The following is a 15,662-nucleotide window of genomic DNA, read 5'->3' on the forward strand; positions in this document are numbered from 1 at the left end:
ATGGCGGCTGCTGTGAGGGGCGCGCGGGGTGGGGGCAGCGGCAGCGGCAGCGGCAGCGGCGGGGGGTCCCTGGGGCAGTGCCTGGCCCAGCTGCAGCGGGGGACGGAGCCCGGCCTGGGCAAGGCCCTGCTGGCCCTCAGGACGCAGCACATCAAGGAGGCGGGGGGCATCGCGCGCTTCAGGGGCCGGGGCGGGCTGGAGCCCCTGGTGGCGGTGCTGGCCGGGGGCCCCCGGCCGCGGCGCACGCTGGACCTGGCCCTCAGCATCCTGGGCAACTGCTGCACCGAGGCCGGCAGCCGCAGCCGGGTCCGCGAGCTCGGCGGCATCCCGCCCCTCGGTGAGTCGGGGGGGCTCTGGGGGGGCGGGAGGCTGATGGGGGTGCCTCTGGAGGGAGGGGCAGCCCCGGACCCCCCACTCAGGGGGGCTACCTGAGGTCGTCTGGGGGGGCGGGTGAGGGTCTCCGCTCTTGGGGGACCGCTGTCTGGCCGGGGGGTCCATGGGGGCGCCTCTGGAGGGAGGGGGCCTCCAGCTGGGGGTCTCCTTACGGCCCCCCTGGAATGGCTGCTGGGGTTCTCCCTGCGGGGTTACCCGTCCCTCTGTAGAAGGGGCACCCACTGGGCCTTCGGGGCTCTGGCCTCATAGGGGCACCCCCACTGCTTGGCCGAGTTCGGGGGGGGAGGCAACCTGCTCCCCCCGCATCAGGTGCTTCCGTGTCGGTCTTGGCCCAGAGGGGGCGCCAGAGGGCGCTGTCGAATCGTGTTGGAGCCAGTGGCGTAGCTGTAGGGGGTAAGGCGCTAAGTGTTTCAGGCAGCGCAAGGGGCTCCTTCCCCTCGGAGCCTGCCATGCGGGAGGGGGGCAAGGCACTAAGTCTTGCAGGGGGGCAAGGCACGCACGTCTCTGTTTTGCTCCCCCCTCCAGGAATGGCTCCGAGGGGGAGAGGCCCTTTGTATGTTGCGCGGAGGCTCCCTGCAGGACTTAGTGCCTTGCCCCCCTCTGCAGCTACGCCACTGGCTGGAGTTGTGATTCCAATCCAGCCTCAGATGCTCCAACCCGGCCCGCTCCGGTGAAGGTCCGAGCACTGCCCCTGGGACTGGTGCCCATTTTCAGGGCTGCAGCCTGAAATCGAAGCCTGGCCCTTTAAGAGCCACATCTGGGCGTGCACCCCAACCTGTCCCTTGCTCCCTGCTGCCACTCACACAGTTGGCATGCCCCCTGCCGGTCAAAGTGTGCATGAGGGCCTCAGCCTCATCCTGGAGACAGCAAGTTCTGCGAACACCTTTCTTCAGACCTCAGTGCCTGTATGGCCTGTGTGCCTTGCCTCGATGCAAGGCAGTGGTGTTGGTTTCAATGCTGCGTTTATGCAGCTGAATGAACATATGCCTGGGAGCAGTGATGGACTTTGCTTGTTAGGGGAAGTTGCAGCTTTTGGGACTTGGGTACCCTAACAGATCCCCTGCAGACACCTAAACAAACTTTTAAGGACTTCACAGCACAGTGTAGTGTGTACTTTTGACAGTGCACAGTGTTTCTCAAATCATGGGTCTGGACCCACTAGGTGGGTTGTGAGCCAATTTCAGGTGACTCACATGGCAGTTAGCACAGCCACCATTGAAAACACAGAGCTAAAAATGCAGACTGTGGAGCTGCTGAGCAGGGTGGTCTCCCATTGGGAAAGAGGCATGATGCTCTTGCCCTGAATAGGTGGGAAGATAAGAAGCTGGAAATGGCAGAGTGCGATGTGGTTGGAGAAGGATCCAAATCTGCATTCTGCTTTTGACTTTTGTGCTATGCAAAATAACAGCATGAGCATGGCGAGTCCTTTGGCTGATCACAGCTTAGGTTTGAAGCTTAAATTGATGTCACGTCTGGCCATGACATCACTTCCAAGTTAATGGCATCACTTCTGGTGGGACCCATCAGATTGCCATTCTAAAAAGTAGGTCCCGGTGTTAAAAAGTTTGAGAATCACTGGACCTTCTGGACCACCTTATGAGGACAAGATTAGGGGCATTCTGTGGCATTGATTTCTACATGGTGGTTATGCGCCTCCTTCTTAATCTGAGTAATCTCAGTTCCATGTTCCCCACCATCAGGGGTATGGTTGGATGTAATGTGGGATAGGGCCTTGACTGCATCCCTCAGGCTGTAGAACTCCCTGTCCTTGGAGGCTCATTTGGCCTGAGAGTAAAAGGGGGGAGTCCCAAAGTGCTGAAAAGCCTTTTAAAAAAAAACAACAACAAAAAACTCCAGTAAGAACCCTACATGATTGATGAGTGTTTGCAATGGAGTTTTTGTAAATACAAGGTTTTTTTCAGTACTTTGAGGTTCTCCCTTTTTCACAGGTAACCTCTTTCCTGCCTCATTTTAGGCTTGTTTGGTCCCTTAATTGTTGGTGTTTCATCACCTGGAAAATACTTTTTTAAAAAAATTATGTTGATTATCCTCCTGCTGCTCATTGTATTGTTTTAATTATTATGCAGATATTATAATAGTTCTAATAATTTATTAACAGTATCTCTCTCTTACCCTCTCTCTCTGCGCAAAGACATGTAAAAATTGTCTTATTTTGTTTGTGAGCCACCTTGAGGTTCCTTAGGGTCAAAGGCAGGATAAAAATCCCTGTTTTTCCTGAACAGGGGACTTACAGTCTATTTGAAGGACCAGGCTGGATTGAGAACACATTGTTGCTCCCGTTGGGACACAGCTAGCTGCATTTCAGCAAATTGTGAAGGAAGATTGGTTGTAGTTTGATGGTTGAATTATTCTTTCCTTCCACCTTTTAGTTACTATCCTGAAATCACTCGCTGTAGAAAGTATCCTGAATCGGACAGCACGGGCTCTCGGCAACTTGGCTGTAAATGCAGAGAACTGTCAGGCCATCCACGAAGCAGGTTGAGTGTGCAAATGCACTGGGTGGAGTGGTGGGGTATGATTTGGGGTAAAGAGTACAGGACTTGGGGCCCACTTCTTATATATGAAGGGGTCACGTACCTTTTTGCCACTGTGAAGAAAAGAGGCACTGCAGACCTTTTCAGACCATAAAAAGAGCAAGACTCTTTTTTCTGCCACAATTTATTCATGTTGTGGTTTGCATCCCAACTTTTTGCACCCAAGTGTACTCAAAGTGGTATAGAAGTTCAAAATAATAATAAAAAACTTGAGCAAATTCACAATAAAAAGCAACAACGTAGTAGCAGGCATTGTAAAAGCTGCCTCAAAGCCTGTCACAATAAACATGCCTTTGCAGTCCACTGGAAGGTGAGCAAGGAGGGAGCCTGTCACCAGGGGGGAAATTTCGCGGATGTGGATCCACCAGTGAAAAGGTCCTGCTTCTGGTACTCACCAGCTATATCACTGAGTTTTCCCCTTTTTCTGCAAATGCAATTAATATGTATTGATATGTGGATGTGTATCATGGAGTCCCTGTTGCCACTTGGTGACTGGTAGCCTATTGGCAGAGTCTGATGGCTTAAGACTAAACTGGCCGTCTTTGAACCTTTGATTCAACTCTCATGTCAGGTATGGGCTCATTAGGTGACCTTGGTTAAGTCACTTTCTCTCTTCCTTGGTGCCAGCTGCCCCTAACCCACCATATGGAGATAACCGGATCAGATCACCAGAGGGCTGGTAAGCGGTAAATGAGTCTATCAATAAATATATGAAGGCTGTTAGGAAAATAATCTCCTTTTGGCTTTAAAAAAAAACAAGGAATACAATTTAATACTGCTCAGAAGTTAGCTAGCATGCTAGCCTTACACTTCCATGTAATCTCCACTTGAATTGAGGCAATTGTTGTATCCTGGGAAAAGCTTTTTTCTCCCCTCAAGATAATCAAGATAGTATAAGCATGTGCATTGTCATGGAGAAGAGTCACGCCTATTGTTTACACAAGTGCAAGCTGGCTGAGCTCCCTGGTGGCAACTTTCTTGTCCCAGGATACAACAGTTCAGGTGGAGATTACCTAAAAATGAAGTGTTGGCATGGCATGTAACTTTTGAGTAGTATTAAATTGTTTTCCTGCATTCTTATTTTTTTTAAAGCCAAATGGAGGTTACTTTCCTAACAGCCCTCGTATATTTATTGATAGACTCATTTACCACATACTTTCTGAATAACCCTTGTATATATGCCATTAAAGGCAAAAGACTTTTGTCTCAATCTTAACAAATGTACTCAATGTAACAAATCTTGCTGGGCTTAGTAGAGTAAGTCGACTTGGTACTCTTTGAGTTGGTGTCCTCTTCGTCTCTTGCTCCCACTGCCCCCTTTCAGCAGCCATAGGGAGAAGCAGACAAAAGATGGAGTGGTTATGGGAAGCAAAGGTATGGAGACTTCTGGTTGGAGGTTTGTAAGCTGTCAGTTGAATAAGAACATGAAATCCTATAAAGGGATGACTTTGTCTTTGTCTTATACTTCTTCCCCCTTGCAGGAGCGGTGCCTCCACTCGTCCAGATCCTCACCACCTCCCAGGACAGCGAGTGTTTGCAGAGTGTGATCAGGGCTGTGCGATATCTGGCAGATACCCCTGCTCATCGCCTTGTGTTGGCCCAACAAGGGGCTGTGCGCCCCATTGCTGAGCACTTGACTTCCTCCCTGGATGATGCTGCCCTAGTTGCAGCAGCTGTGCGGGCCCTCCTTGAACTGACCAAGGGCTGCAGTCGTGATTGTGCCGCCCAGCTGAGCCTGGGGGGTGGGGTGGCACCTCTTGTGACCCTGGCCAGCCATGACAAGCGGGCAGTAAGGGAGTCTGCGCTCTCGACCGTGGCCAACCTTTGCTTGCAAGGTGTGCTGCGGCCTGCAGTGGGCAATGCGGGCGGGGTGGAAGTGCTGGTGCAGGAGATCCAGCAGCGGAGGGAAGCTGGAGCGTCTGCCACTTCCCTCCATCCTTTGGTGCGAGCTCTGTGCCTGCTGTGCAGGGAGGCAATGAATAGAAGTCGAATACGGAAAGCAGGAGGGTTGGAGCTGTTGCTGTCCCTCTTGCGGGACCAGGGCCAGAGTTCTTCCCATGCCCGGGTGGTGGTGGCCTTTGTGGCTTTCTTCTATGATGAGGAAGCCCTGGAGGTGCTGCAGGCCAAGGGGCTTGTCCCCTTGTTAGTTGGGAGGCTGGTAGCACAGGGGCAGTGGGGAAGCCAGGACCAAGAGGAGGCTGAGGAGGAGGAGGAAGACTGTGAAGATGAGCGAGATGCAGCGTCTTTCGATCTCCCTGTGGAGGGACGTCGTTGGGAACCGGCAACGCCTGGGGCAGAGTCTTCCAGCTTTCAGAGCCTCAGGTAAATGCTGCCTTGGGCTGGGTGCCTCTCTTGCTTGGGGATTCAGCAGCAGAGAGAGAGTTGAGGTTGATCACAAATATGGTTTTAAGGGTTGTTGTGGTGAATTAAACCTCTTTGTTTTCTGCACCAAAGAATGGCAAATATGTGCACATACAAAGGTGGTTCTGCCTTTAGACCACCCTGTGTCCATTAAGCGCCTGCTAAGTGCTGCGCGCATCTTCTCCTGGTTTTGCAGTACTTTTGATTTTGGGATGGAAAACTGAAAGGGGAAAGTATGAAGGTTGGATGCAGTTGGGATAGTTGAAGGAACTGGGCAGGGACGCACACCCAATCTGTGATAGTTTTCTTGTTCTTTAGAGCTTCCCCAGGATCGAAGTTCTGTAGTGGGTGGGTGTGGTCCTGGCTTGTGATTCTAGGCCTATTGATGCAAGTCTTTTTTACCTTTCTAGTGCTGGCAGATGCTACCCTGTGCAGGCATTTGTCGAATGTCTTGGGGCTTCTCTAGAATGCAAGAGAGACTTACACGTGTAGCCCTATCTTTCTGTGATCAGTGTTTGCAGTGATAGTTATTGGACACGAGAGAGTTTCTTCCTATGTTTCCTACCCTGGAGCAACTCTTCCCATGTTTCGTGTTCGTTGTTGTAAACAAACCCTGATCAAGGGAGGGCGGGGCAGGGCTAAGCACATACTTCCTTAGTGTACTCCAGATAAACCCTTGTACGTTTGTCTCCCTGTGGTGCTGGAGAGCTGGACAGGCCTTTCTCTCCTTATTACCACTGTATTTCTGCTCTGCCCTTCCTCCAAGGACTTCAGGACAGCGTACATAGCTCCTTTCTCCTCTTTTATCTTTCAAACAACCCTGTGGCATAGATTGGGGTAAAAGAGAGCCTGTGCTGTCAGATTGCCCATCCAGGAAGCTTTAGGGGTTGAGTGAGGATTAAAACCTGGGTTTCCCCAGCCTGAATCCAGCACCCTTAGCAGCTCCACTATCCTGGCTCCCTGGTGTTTGCCGCTCTGCATGGGATTAGATTTGTAGCATGCCATTGTAGTGTTTGTCACTCTGGGTTGAAAGGAGATTCTTAGTTGCGGTAGCAGGTCTGCTGTCTGCTTGCCCTAGACTGGGAGATAGCACATGCAGACGTTTCCAGTACAGTGGTGCCTCGCATAACGAAATTAATCTGTTCCGCGAGTCCTTTGTTATGCGAGTTTTTCGTTTTGCGAAGCACGTTTTCCCATAGGAATGCATTGAAATTTAATTAATGCGTTCCTGTGGGCAAGAAAAGTCAGAACAAAGTCAAATTTGGTTTACAAAGTGTTTATTAAGTGCTCTTTAAAGGCATACATACTGTACAGAGGATTTCAAAAACGGGGCGGGGATGCTGAGTGGGGAGCTTGAAGGCTGTAATCCTGTGCACACTTTCCTGGGAGTAAGCACAATGGGACTTACTTCTGAGGAGACATGCACAGGATTGTGCTCTAAGCTGGGGAGGACAGAGCAGCTGCACTCAATTGCTTGCTTTTGCCGTGATCATGGGGGGGAAATGTGAAGGAAATGGGGCAGTGAGAGGGTGAATGAGCGATGGGGGGGATGCTGAGTGGGGAGTTTGAAGGCTGTAATCCTGTGCAAACTTTCCTGGGAGCAAGCACAATGGGACTTATTTACATAAAGAGCCTCCCCTTACTAGGGTGGACGGGATCATAAACTGACATGAAGAGCCTCCCCTTACTAGGGTGGACGGGATCATAAACTGACATGAAGATCCCCCCCTTACTAGGGTGAACGGGATCATAAACGGACATGAAGATCCGCCCCTTACTAGGGTGAACGGGATCATAGACGGACATGAAGATCCGCCCCTTACTAGGGTGGACGGGATCATAGACAGACATGAAGATCCGCCCCTTACTAGGGTGGACGGGATCATAGACGGACATGAAGATCCGCCCCTTACTAGGGTGGACGGGATCATAAACGGACATGAAGATGCTCCCCTTACTAGGGTGGACGGGATCATAAACGGACATGAAGATGCTCCCCTTACTAGGGTGGACGGGATCATAAACGGACATGAAGATGATCCCCCCTTAAGTCAAACCAAAACAAAACAAAAAAAAAATTCGTCTTGCGAAGCACGGGTCATAAAAATTCATTGTGCGAATTACCAAACTTTGCAAAACGCTTTCGTTCTGCGAGTTTTTCGCTGCGCGGGGCATTCGTTATGCGAGGTTATAGCTTTCCCATGATGATCTTATGTCAAGTGGTTGTGTGAATAGGCTCTCGTGTTCTTCTGCTTGTCCCTTCTTCACTGCCAAAATTTATCTACTTCATGGTCGGTCTCTCTCTCTCCCTCCCTCTCTCTCTCTCTGTGTCCCCCTCCCTCTTCTCCCCATGCAGATCCTGGCTTGTCTCTGAAGGTTATATTGCCAGTCCTGGAGACCTTTCCCCTCAATGGTCTCCTGAAACCACGCTTTCTGAGCTCGATGCCCAAGAATATGTCAGCCCCAGTCGGGAACTACAAGATGATCTGCTGGGTACCAGCCGTACCACGCTTGGAATCAAAGCACAATCTAGGACTGAATCACCTGATTTCATGAAGTCCTCATTTTTGGATTTGGCCCTTGTGGCACACTCAAGTACTTCCAAAACACAAAATCCAAGAGAGGGAGATGGAACGAGCAGGGAGCCAAGTCTGTGCCCGACAGTTTCGCCTGTCTTGAATGAACCCGAGCATCTCTGTTCAGCACAGTCGTCTTCCTTGGAGACACTGGACTCAGCTGCGATCAAGCAGGATGAAACAGTTGGGACCAGCAGACGAGAAAAGGCACTGATCATGGCCTTGCAAAGCAGAAATTTAGCCAAGTCTGATGAGGGACTTCCTGGGCAGGGCGCTTCAAACTTGCAGTATTTATTGGCTTCAAGGGCCATACCAAACTCAGTGGTAACAACTGCGGTGAAAGTGGTTGAAGAGGTGGAACAGCCAGCCCAAATTGCATTGGTCACGGACCAAAGTGAGCCAGGGACCAGTAGCCAGCACTTGGTTCCAACAACTCCAAGCAAGAGTAACCAAAGCCGGCTGTCACCCAAATCAGTTACCCAATCACTGACCACAGAGGTGATGCGTTTGACCACCCCAAAGCTGAGCGTTCAGGGTCTCCCAGTGTCTCCTGAGGACTCCAGAGCCCCAACCTTCTGTTTGAAACGTCGTAGCAGGTTTCAGTTACCATCTGAGCCACCTGGGCCTCCTCACCTGTCACGCCCTGTTGGGGAGGCACCAGCCCCGCTGCTGTCCTTGGCCTTGCCTCTCTCCCTCTCTCCACAGGGGGACGACAGAGAGCTGCATGCGCCTGAAGCACCAGCCTTGCTGCTCCTCTCCCGGTTCTCTCAAGCAGAGGATCCCAGTCGCTGCTTGGTGACACCAGCCACACTGGAGGGCCTGCTGCGCTACATCACCGGGAGCCCTGCCCCCTCATCCCGCTGCCTTCGGCTGCTGCATCGTCTCACCTGCAACCCTGCCTGCTTAGAGGCCTTTATCCGTTCCTATGGGGCCTCGCTCATCCGTGCCTGGCTGGTCCTGGGCGTGTCACCTGAGGATGCCGCTGCTGCTGTTACTGGTGGAGAGGAACTAGGGTGGCAGAGATACCTAGATGTGAGGCACCACGACACCAGACGATTCAGGGAACTAGGTGTGTGTTTCGGTCTGCCTTGCAGCTGTTTTCCCACGCTGGGATTCCCATTCTTTGTCCTGTCTTGGCTCACTTCAGTAGTTCCTGGGAACTGTTGGCTGATCTGAGATACCAGAACTCCCTCTCTCTCCACGCCATGGGATTTAATAAATGATCCTGGCATAGCAGAGCTTGCGCCCAGAACCTGTTTTCAATACCTGGGTTCATCGGGGACGTGTCAAACGATATTCGAGTGCGTGCAGAACACCCTTCCTGCCCAACTGAGTAATCGCAGACAGTGCACAGCTGGCATTAGCTGGGAAGGCTTCCAGACGAGAGGGGACTTCTCCAGACTTGGGGCAGCTTCTCATTTCCCACACAGTTCTCACACTCAACCTTTAGGCTTATGCACCTGTACCTAGAAGTATGCCCTGTTGAACACAGTGGGATTTTCTTATGAATAAACTTGTGTAGGACCATGCTTCAGGCTTAAGACAGCTCTAAAATAGAGTATGGGCTGTATCTTGGGAAGCCCAGCTCTTGTGATGTGGCTGCTTTTTGAATGGGGTCTTAGTTTAGTGGTAGAACACATACATCACATTCAGAAGGTTTTAGGTTCAGTCCATGGCATCACCAGGTGGGGCTAGGAAAGGCCCCTGTCTGAGACACTGGAGAGCCATTGCCAGCCAGTGTACTGACCACGATGGGTCAATGTCTGACCTCTGTATAATGCAACTTAAGTAGCTCATCACTCTCCCCTTTCGAGTTGGAAGCTCCAGCACTGGATGGAGGTGGTGCATGATAACTATGGATTCTGACATGCTGTTTTCTCCCCCTTCTCCCATCAGGTCAGGAGCTTCTGATGAACCTAGGTGTGCAAGCGATGTCGTCCTTTGGCGTGGGAGTCCTCACCCACATGCTGATGTCAGGCTGTGAATCGGACCAGGTGGCCTGCGCTGTTTTCTTGCCTATTGTCTGCAGGTAGGTCTGTGCCTCTCCTTCCACATACTAGAGTGGCCTGAGGTGAGAAGAGAACTGGTTTGCCTTCTGTGGAGCCTGCTTCCTCATGCAATGTGGCACCATACAGGCAGGAGTGGTAGCCGTTTTGAATGAGAGATTTATTTATTTATTTATTCAATTTATATTCCGCCTTTCTCCCTGAAGGGCACCCAAGGTGGCTAACAATCAGGTTAAAATACAAGACAACAGATAAACATTAAAAATACAAAACACTTAACGAGATAAAATACATAGATAAAATACATAGCAGCAGATTGAAAGCACGCAGTAAAAGACAAATTTATAAACACAGCCCTTATGGTGCCTTGAAGGCTTTCCTGAATAAAAAAGTCTTCAGGCCCCGCCGGAACGTTAATAATGAGGAAGCTGCTCTCAAATTCAAAGGGGAGGGAATTCTATAGTGTAGGTGCCACCACCGAAAAGGCCCTGTTTCTGGCCGCCATTCCCTTCACCACTCTCAATGACGGCACAACCAACAGGGCCTCTTCTGATGACCTAAGAGAACGGACCGGATTATACGGAAGAAGGAGGTCTCTCAAATACGCTGGTCCCAAGCCGTTTAGGGCTTTAAAGGTCATAACCAGCACCTTGAATTCAGCCCGGAAACGAATGGGCAGCCAGTGCAGCTGCCGGAGTAGCAGCGTGACGGAGTCAAACCGCCGACCCCCAGCAACTACCCGAGCTGCCGCACTCTGCACTAGCTGTAGCTTCCGGACCTTCTTCAGGGGCAGCCCCATGTAGAGCACGTTACAATAATCTAATCTTGATGTCACTATGGCATGGACCACCGTGGCCAGATCCGCCCGAGACAGGTGCGGCCGCAGCTGGCGCACCAGCCGAAGCTGGGCAAAGGCACCCCTGGCCACAGTCGACACCTGGACATCCAGGAGGAGCTGCGAGTCCAGGAGAACCCCCAAGCTGCGAACCTGCTGGCTGCAATTCTGGGGTAATAATTTTTGTTGTCCCTGGATTCAGACATTTGGCTGAGTGTGTCTGGCAAAACTGTAGGAAAACTTTAATTCCATATGCCTGTGTATTCCAATGTGCTGGAAGTGTTATTCACTAGACTGAGATGAGTCTTTAAAATAAATAAATAAATGATGTGGGGAGGCAGTGTGAGGTGTTAATGCTGGAGTCTGAATTTGTACATGTTTGGGGTGGAGGCAGTGGGTACATGTACCCCATGAAAGGTGACTGATGTTGCCTCAGATTTGGGGCCAAAAATGTTCTGGGAGTAGGAGGGGAGAGAGAGATGGGATTGGACCAAAGCCTTTGTTGCTTTTCCCTTACTGTTCTCTTGCTTCTGCCACAGGAATGACGTTATTTGCCGGAGGCTTCTTGTGGACCTCTCTGGCCTGCGCCTCCTGTTCCGTGTGCTAGTGCGAGACCCTGACCCTCGTGTTGTCTTCTATGCCTCTGATTCATTGTTCTTCCTCCTCAACGGCCGAGGACCAATTATTTCCATGAGGAAGCCCAGCTCTGACGCTCAGGGGCCATGCCCTTATTGTCTTCTTGTGGACGAAGGCAGGGCCGACCTCCACTTCCAGCTTGATTGTGGTACCAAGGTCCCTGCTTCGCGCCAGGTGGTCAGCGAAGCGTCTGAGGTCTTCTGTGCCATGCTGAGTGGAGGGTTTGCAGAGTCACGCTGTGCCACCGTGATGCTTCATGATCTGCCGCTCAACCCCTTTCTGGCTCTTGCGCACTTTCTCCATGGCTGCCGTGGGAAACCCTGCCCAGTCCTGGGCGAGCCGTTCTCTCTTTCTTTGGCAGAAGAAATTTTCATTATATCTGAACAGTACCTCCTCCCTGATCTTCAGTCCCTGGTTGATGAGGCTATGTCCTGTGACTTCCCATGGCCCAGGACAGTTGCTAAAGTGTACGATTTAGCTGAACGGCAAAACCGGCCCTGTCTGCTTCAGCGATGTGTCGCTCATGCCATTCGGGGGATAACAAAACCAATGGTCCGAGCTGCTGTGCTGGGTGAACTACTCCGGTCAGCCCGAAATCCCAGTGGATTGATTGAGGAGTTGTTGTTTGCGGTTGTGGAGTCCCCATGGGACTCTGGTCCTGTGACCTTCCTGCGCTGATGGCTTTACAACCCTGTCTCCTCTTGCTCAGGTCTCACACAACACCAAAGCGTGGGTGTCGGCAGAACAAACCAATGGAATGTCAGCAGAGATATTAAGAGAATAAATAGAGAGATTCTCAGTGGAGGATGGTTTGGGTCTGTGGTTGGTCCCACAAAGCCTGAGGTTCAGCCTTCTGAGTGGACAAAGTCACAGATGGAAGATGTTGCAGAAAGCACCCCTTGACAAATGGGAGAGGGGTGTAAGTGAGGTTGGGAAGAGGTGTTGATGTGGGGAGGAGGAGAAGGAAGATGGCAGAAGCATGGTGTAATCCTGCCAGTTGCAAGAGAGGTATGTTGGAAGATTTAAGGGGTGGAAAAATCTGGAATCAAAATGTGACCTGAAATCTTGGTTCAGAGCACCATAACTCTTATTTGGGGTGATGTTCCTTGGCAGAGATGAACAAAAAACCAACCTTTAGTGTTATCTTGGGCATGGCAAAAAATAGAAGTGGATGGAATTCCTCTCTGATGAACAAACTGGGAAGGGGCTCCAGGTATATCAGTATAGAATGTGTGAAAGTCCCCTTCTGACAGCAGCCACTCAGGGAAGGGACTCTGATTTCATGATGAGGATATGGAGAAATTCCATAATCCCACTGGGGCAAGAAGATGTCTTTCAGGAGTGACATTAATATACTGCATAACTGAAGGAAGTTGGGCAGGGGGGTGGCACCAAAGGAATGAAGGCCCACCTGAAACTACTCAACAGCAGGGACTTGCCAGGTGTTGAGATGCCTCTCCTTCCCTGGACCTCTGGAAGTGCTTGAATCCTGAACACTGGGCTGGAGGGATGTGACCCAGTTGTGCAGATGGACTTGTATTGCATATAAGCTGTAAATAGAGAAATATAGATAAGGAAGCGCTCGACATGCCTGTGTGGTCTGGCCTTTATTTATGTGAGTGAGCAAGTGAGACAACTTCTCACGAAAGATGGTGAAAAGGAACATATATGTTTTGCTACTACAAAATTGGAGGCAGCACCCTGTAGATCAGCTGGCTTATTTAGAGCCACAATAAGGTTATCTCTCCCTGCCTACCCCGTTCTTCTGGGTGTAGACCAGGTTTTATTCTGTTGTCTAATTGGGACTTCAGTGCAAACAATAAAAATGTGAGTGAGGCACGTGGTGTGTGATCATCTGGAAAAGCTCTGAGGGGTGCAATCTTCAGGTTACATCTGCATGCCCCATCATGCCAATCGTGCATCTTTGAATTGGACTGAGAAGCCTCCCAGCGCCATTCCTCCCCTCCCCACCTCCTTTCCACACCAAGAACAGGAAACGCCTGTTTTCTAACTGCATCCAGATGGTCTGGAGAACTGGCAAGGGGGAGGAAGGAACCACTTCCTGAGTGTGACTGATTACTGCAGGCCCTGTTCTCCTAGTATAGGATGGAAGAGAGCTCCCTGTCCACTAAGGGTTCTCCTATCCCAACCTGGTCCCATTTTTCTGTTGATCACCTTTTTGAGTGTTAGCAGGTGAACACTTCTTTCGCATTTATTGGGTCCTGGAAGTTGATCACTGGTTTACTACTGGATATTCCCCCTTGCTGCTTAGGCTTGGTATAAAATTAAAGCTGGAAGAACTAGCAGAGGTATATTTTCCTTGTGGAACTCTTGCAAGAAGGTATAGATGGGTGCTTTGGGAGTGGTGTGACTCTAGCTAAGGCTACAGACTTTTTCTTAAATTGGTCCTGTGGCTGAGCACATGAAGCTTTTCCTATCACTTTGTGCCAGGAAAAATCCCCTGGTTGATTTCACCATGACTAGCCACTGTTGAAAGCAGAGGAGCAGGGTTCGGCACAAACTTTGCCAATCCTCCTTACCACATTCAGATAACACACTTGGTGCAGAAGCAGACTAGGTGGAGCAGGTCAGATACTCAGCCTGTTTTCAGTTCTAATTCCCCATGTGGTGAATTTATGGGTCAGTGTAAGACTTTGGCTGCGTGACTGAACCAACTTGTGTTACAAGTTGATTATTCATGTGTTGCATTCATCATGCAGTCTATGTACAGTGTGAATGTGTGAACATCTGTGTATAGATCAGTGTATGTACAGCAATGCGCTTAGACCAGTGGTTCTCACACATTTAGCACTGGGGTCCACTTTTTAGAATAAGAATGTCAGGACCCACCAGAAGTGATGTCATGACTGGAAGTGACATCATCAAGCAGGAACATTTTTAACAATCCTCAGCTGCTATCCATCCCACACTTACCCAGGAGTAAGTCCTATTGACTACCATTGTTAAAAGCATATACAGAGTAGCTTGTTAAAAGTACAGGTTTGTAACATTTCCCCAAATACAGTCACATACTATGGTAGCATCAAGTCCAATATATTAAAAATAAAATATTGAAATGAATGGGGACCCACCTGAAATTGGCTCATGACTCACCTAGTGGATCTTGACCCACAGTGTGAGAAACACTGGCTTAGACCTTACTATATTTTTGACAGGTCCAGTCCCCATATGAATGTTTAAAATGAATGCAAGTACAGTCATTCACATAATGTCTGCCCGGTCAGACAAGTGAAGTTGCATACAACTCTTAACGTGTGCATTCAAGTCTAACTTGTGCATTCCACTGAAAGCAATTCTAACATGGTGCTCCCATAGCTGCCTTTGCATGACCAAACTGCTTTCATGATGTCTGAAGATTTTGCAGGTTATACTAAAAACACCTACAATTACAGTATTTCAGTGATCTTACTGTAAAATAAGATTGTTCTTGTGCTATATGGTGAATGGAATGGGTTGTGGCTGAGGGAGAGCAGCTTACTGAACTCATTTTTGCCCAGCACACACACAGGTATGCACACTTGATCCCTATTGTGTATATGCAATGTTAGGCAGAAATGGCTTAAACTTGCAAAGCCATGAGACAAGCTGGGTTGACAGGATTTCCTGTGCTCTTAAAAAAGTGGGTCCTGATTAAGCCATTTCTGCCCAATGTTTACATATACACAACAGGGATCAAATGTGTACACCTTTGGGCTGGTTAGAAATGGGTTAAAATGGAGTGAGACTTCCCTCCCCAGCTACTCCCCAGTACTTCCCAGTTTTCTGGGGGTGGGTGAGGGAGTGTCATGGTGAGTTTTTGACAGATGATTTCAACCAGGGCCTTCCTGCCTCAATATTCTACCTTGAAACCACCACAGTACACCAGCATTCAGTTGATTGGTATGCTCCAGGCTTGTATTTCTGAAGAAGAGGAGAGGATATGGGCTAGAAAGATGCATGATGATATTTCAATAAACCTCCCTCCCCAGGGTAATTAAGCCCCAGAGTTTCTGTTTGCGCCCAAGATGACTCATAACAAATGCATTGCTTAAAATATTTCTACCCCACCTTTCCTGTCCTGAAATAGTCAATGTTTAGTGCCACTAGGGAGAAGGCCCTGCTCTTTGTGGCTGCCTGCTGTGCCTCCGAAGGCAAGGGTCCTTTGGGCTAGGCCTGAGTTGATGACTGGAGCACTGAGGGAGTCCTTTTTCCAACTTTCTCTTGACTCATATCATCTATGTTCTGTTTCCTCTATCTCGTAAACATCCGCTGCATCAAATCTTTTTTTGGCTGGAGATTA

The 15,662-nt window shown here is 49.8% G+C and overlaps 1 protein-coding gene across 1 annotated transcript; it reads left to right on the plus strand.

Moving 5' to 3' along the window:
• On the plus strand, positions 1-12,948 carry ARMC5 (armadillo repeat containing 5). The gene is made up of 6 exons (XM_066630381.1): positions 1-337; positions 2,784-2,891; positions 4,430-5,270; positions 7,666-8,954; positions 9,782-9,914; positions 11,266-12,948. The coding sequence occupies exons 1-6, from the start codon at positions 1-3 to the stop codon at positions 12,038-12,040; spliced, it is 3,483 nt and encodes a 1,160-aa protein (XP_066486478.1). The 3' UTR covers positions 12,041-12,948.
• The last annotated feature ends 2,714 nt before the right edge of the window (positions 12,949-15,662 follow it).

The sequence above is a fragment of the Tiliqua scincoides genome, chromosome 5 (assembly GCF_035046505.1).
Source record: "Tiliqua scincoides isolate rTilSci1 chromosome 5, rTilSci1.hap2, whole genome shotgun sequence".
NCBI classification, from domain to species: domain Eukaryota; kingdom Metazoa; phylum Chordata; class Lepidosauria; order Squamata; family Scincidae; genus Tiliqua; species Tiliqua scincoides.